This window comes from Sinocyclocheilus rhinocerous, unplaced genomic scaffold (assembly GCF_001515625.1).
Source record: "Sinocyclocheilus rhinocerous isolate Xijiao unplaced genomic scaffold, SAMN03320098_v1.1 scaffold984, whole genome shotgun sequence".
NCBI classification, from domain to species: Eukaryota; Metazoa; Chordata; class Actinopteri; order Cypriniformes; family Cyprinidae; genus Sinocyclocheilus; species Sinocyclocheilus rhinocerous.
The window spans coordinates 845,576-849,875 of record NW_015643603.1 but is presented as its reverse complement, the minus strand read 5'-3'; the positions used below and the strand labels follow the sequence as shown (position 1 = coordinate 849,875).

Here is a 4,300-nt window from a genome sequence, read left to right as displayed (position 1 = left end):
AAAAAATCATCAGATTTTCATGCAAGTCCTGAAAGTTGACAAAGAGAACCCAATCAAACAAATGAGATGAAAATATATACTTTGTCATTTATTTATTGAGAAAAATTATCTGGTGTTAAATATTTGTGAGTGGCAAAAGTATGTGAATCTTTGCTTTCAGTATCTGGTGTGACCCCCTTTTGCAGCAATAACTGCAAGTAGCGTTTCTTGTAACTGCTGATCAGTCCTGCACAAAGGCTTGTAGGAATTTTACAGAACCACTTCAACTCTGTGATGTTGGTGGGTTTCCTCCTATGAACTGCTTGCTTCAGCTCCTTCCACAAAATTTCATTTGGATTAAGGTCCGGAATTTGACTCCGTCATTCCAAAACATTAACTTTGTTCTTCTTTAACCATTCTTTGGTAGAACGACTTGTGTGCTTGGGGTCGTTGTCTTGCTGCATGACCCACTTTCTCTTGAGCTTCAGTTCTCGGACAGATGTCCTGACATTTTCCTTCAGAATTTGCTGGTATAATTCAGAATTCATTGTTCCATCAATGATGGCAAGCCGTCCTGGACCAGATGCAGCAAAACAGGCCCAAACCATGATACTACCACCACCATGTTTCACAGATGGGATAAGGTTCTTATGCTGGAATGCAGTGTTTTCTTTCTCCAAACATAACGCTGCTCATTTAAACCAAAATGTTCTATTTTGGTCTCATCCATCCACAAAACATTTCTCCAGTATCCTCTGGCTTGTCCATGATCTTTAGCAAACTGCAGATGGGCAGCAATGTTCTTTTTGGAGAGCAGTGGCTTTCTTCTTGCGAATCTGCCATGGACACCATGGTTGTTCAGTGTTCTCCTGATGATGGGCTCATAAACATTAACATTAGCCAATGTGAGAAAGGCCTTTAGTTGCTTAGAAGTTAGCCTGCAGTCCTTTGAAACCTAGTGGACTATTACACGTCTTGCTTTTAGAGTGTTCTTTGTTGACTCATTTAAACCAAAATGTTCTATTTTGGTCTCATCCATCCACAAAACATTTCTCCAGTATTCCTCTGGCTTGTCCACGTGATCTTTAGCAAACTGCAGATGGGTAGCAATGTTCTTTTTGGAGAGCGAAAAATGAAAAATTTTTCTTTTTGTCTTCTCCTTGCGAATCTGCCATGGACACCATGGTTGTTTTGAGTAGATCCCTGTTCTTTAAATAAAACAGGGCACACACTGACACCTGATAGTCATCTCACTGATTAAAAACACCTCCAAAAATGAAAATCACCAACTTTTGCCGCTCACAGATATGTATTATATTCAGGATAATTTTCCTGAATAAATAAATGACAAAGTATATATTTTCATCCCATTTGTTTGATTGGGTTCTCTTTGTCAACTTTCAGGACTTGCATGAAAATCTGATGATTTTGTGGGTTATATTTATGCAGAAATATAGACAATTCTAAAGGGTTCACAAACTTTCAAGCAGCGCTATATATATATATAATGAACATTAAAACAGAGTACATTTCTAAAAACTTGACGTGTTTATTAAAAGATTTTTCTTTTCTATATTATGGACACTCCTACATGTCATTGGCCTCTAAATGACTGATTCCTGTGATGTTAAAACACAGTATGGCATTTGAAGTATGAATGATCGCCATAATACAGGACCGGCAGTTCCATGTGATCTACAGTTAGCAGAACACACATGTACAGTAATCCCGATGCAATGAGTCAGTCGGTTAAAGTGGTTGTAACAGGTGTGTGTATGTGTGTGTAACAGGAGAGGCTCAGGGGCTGAAAGGACAATCTTTCTCAGAGAAGAGTTCCATCTGCCGGCCACCAAGTCGACCACCAGATCCACCCTCTCGTCTCCTCAATAAAACTCCAAATGAAGACACCCCAGCCTCATAGTGAGTACACATCACTCACCACAAACCCCACTTCACCGTGATGCTACTGCTGATTTATGATTGAATGGTTCTCTGTGGAAAAACTCCAATTTCTTTTTTGCAACATGATTTTTTCTTTCTTTCTTGTTATATATTGCCAAGAAGCTGAAATATGTTGCATAGCTCATGGGGAGTGGCTCCCGTGCAGCGGTGACGGGATATGTTTGGGTGAAGGATATATCAGCTTTGCATGCTGCTCAGGTGTGATTTTGGCACATTCATCCAGGCAGATTTGCTCCAGATTGTTCCGGTTACTTGCTCGACACCTGTCCACTGCAATTTTCAAGTAGCGCCACAGATTCTCAGTTGGATTGAGTTCAGGACTTTGATTGGGCCATTATGAGATGGGAGATTTGTTCTTGTGCCAATGTGATGTTCATTTAGCCTTGTGTCTGGAAATATTGACCTTCTGAAGGAAGAACTTACATATTTTAGCAGTATTTGATGTTTAATTGTACATTGATTTCCTCTGTTTTTTACACTTAGATGACATTTTTCATCATCTAATGCTCACTAAAAGTTCATTTTTAAAAACACTAATAATTTAATAACACTGTCAATGTAATCCTTACGAATGTTTAAAATAAATATCCATTTTTTCATACTGTACATTATAATGTTGTGATGCCTAAATTCACTTAAAACGACTGATTTAGTTTTTAAGTATTTAGACAAAGTGGTAACAATTTTGTCAAATAAAAATATATTGAAATAATGGTTTGAAATGCAGCCTAAACATTGGATATCTGTTGTTGTTGCTGCTTAGGTATATCAAGACCAAAAGGCATAAAAGTCCATTGTGACAGCAGCTCTCAGGCTGAACTCAGGGTGTGCAAGAACTACAAACTAGGAAGTCTGTCTCCAAACTAAGTCATGTTTTGCCTAAGCTTTCCTGCTAACAGAAGGAGGAACTCAGACCTCTTTCAGTTGAGCCAAAAGTGAACGGAGTGAAAAAGAACCCAGTTCTCATGGCATTAACATTATACCTGAACTTAGGGTGGACTCAGAAATCGATCCTCTTGAGTTGTCAGAGGGTCTCTTTCTACTTTTTATTTCTACAGTTATTTTTAGGAACCCAGCAAACTTAAATATTAATGATGTGTTGTTATTATATTGAATGCTATGAATATTGAAATTGTTGTGCAATATGTTTCTGTTGTAATTTATTTACTTTAAACCCTCAAGCCTGTTTGGAGTGAAGTTCACAATATCGTTTTCACTCTCTACACGTTTATTAACGATTATTTTATATATTTTGTTACATTTTGGCCGTTTGTGCTTTAATAATTACGCATTTCATATTGCAAATTTGATTCTATTGCATTTAATTTTGCAGCCCTATATTGCAGTACCTTTCTGTATTTTGCATCGTCCATTCTTCCTCCTGCTTTTATGAACATGTCCAGTTCCTGTTGATGAAGAGAAGCCCTACATGATGGTACTGCAAAACTTTAGCATGTGGCTGGTGTTTTTTGGTGGTGAGGGCAGATATACTGTAGATTTGTGTCATCCAGATTGTTTTAGGCTGACCAAGATCTGATCGTTTCCCGCATTGCAGCTGGATCACTGTTATGCATTCTGGCAAACTCCTGACATGCTTACACATGATTCTTTTTGAGGAATGGCTCCTTGCTGCCACCCTCCCTATACAGGCCGGTGTTTTGCAGGACTATTGCGATGGTTGGCTGGTGCGTGTTTACTCTGTTGTCAACCAGTGAACGCTGTAGATCCTGCGGAGTGATTGTTGGCCTCTATGTGGTCCTCTTGGAAATTTCCTGGTTCACACAGTTCACAGGAATGACCTTTAATAGGCGCGTCTGGGTGGCCAAAGGTTATCACTGGGACATCCAAACACTTGGATATAGTTTTGTTTTTCCAAAATGTATGCATTTGTTTTACTATAACTCGGACCCAGGAATGCTCTTAACTTGTCATTTTCACAGCAAGTCCTTAAGACTCGCAGCTAGAATAATGATCCCTTAACTGTGGGGTTTTTATCTAGAAAATTCTACGGGTATTTTAATGGTTCACAGGTAGTCAATTCAACGGAATTTGTGTCCTCATTAGCACAATTGCCATCTGTGTAGACTTAAAACTACTGCGTCAAAGGGATTACATTTTTATTATTATTTTTTTTTTACAAATTCTTTTTAACAACAAAAAAAAAAAACAGGATTAGTTCACCCAAAAATGAAAATTAGCCCATAAATTACTCACCCTCAAGTCATTCTAGGTGTATATGACTTTCTTCTTTCAGACGAATCCAGTCGGAGTTATATGAAAAATTGTCTTTGATCGTTCAAGCTGTTTCATGGCACTCAGCGGGTGTTGCATGCATCAGTCCAAAAGCAGTTAAATAAAA

The 4,300-nt window shown here is 38.3% G+C and overlaps 1 protein-coding gene across 1 annotated transcript in view; it reads left to right on the top strand.

The window, feature by feature from the left end:
* The window catches only part of LOC107757505 (oligophrenin-1-like), a 38,785-nt gene that overhangs the window by 26,690 nt on the left and 7,795 nt on the right, over positions 1-4,300 (top strand). The window contains exon 22 of the mRNA XM_016574992.1: positions 1,770-1,899. Coding sequence (XP_016430478.1) covers positions 1,770-1,899 — 130 coding nt within the window. The remainder of the gene's footprint in view (positions 1-1,769; positions 1,900-4,300) is intronic.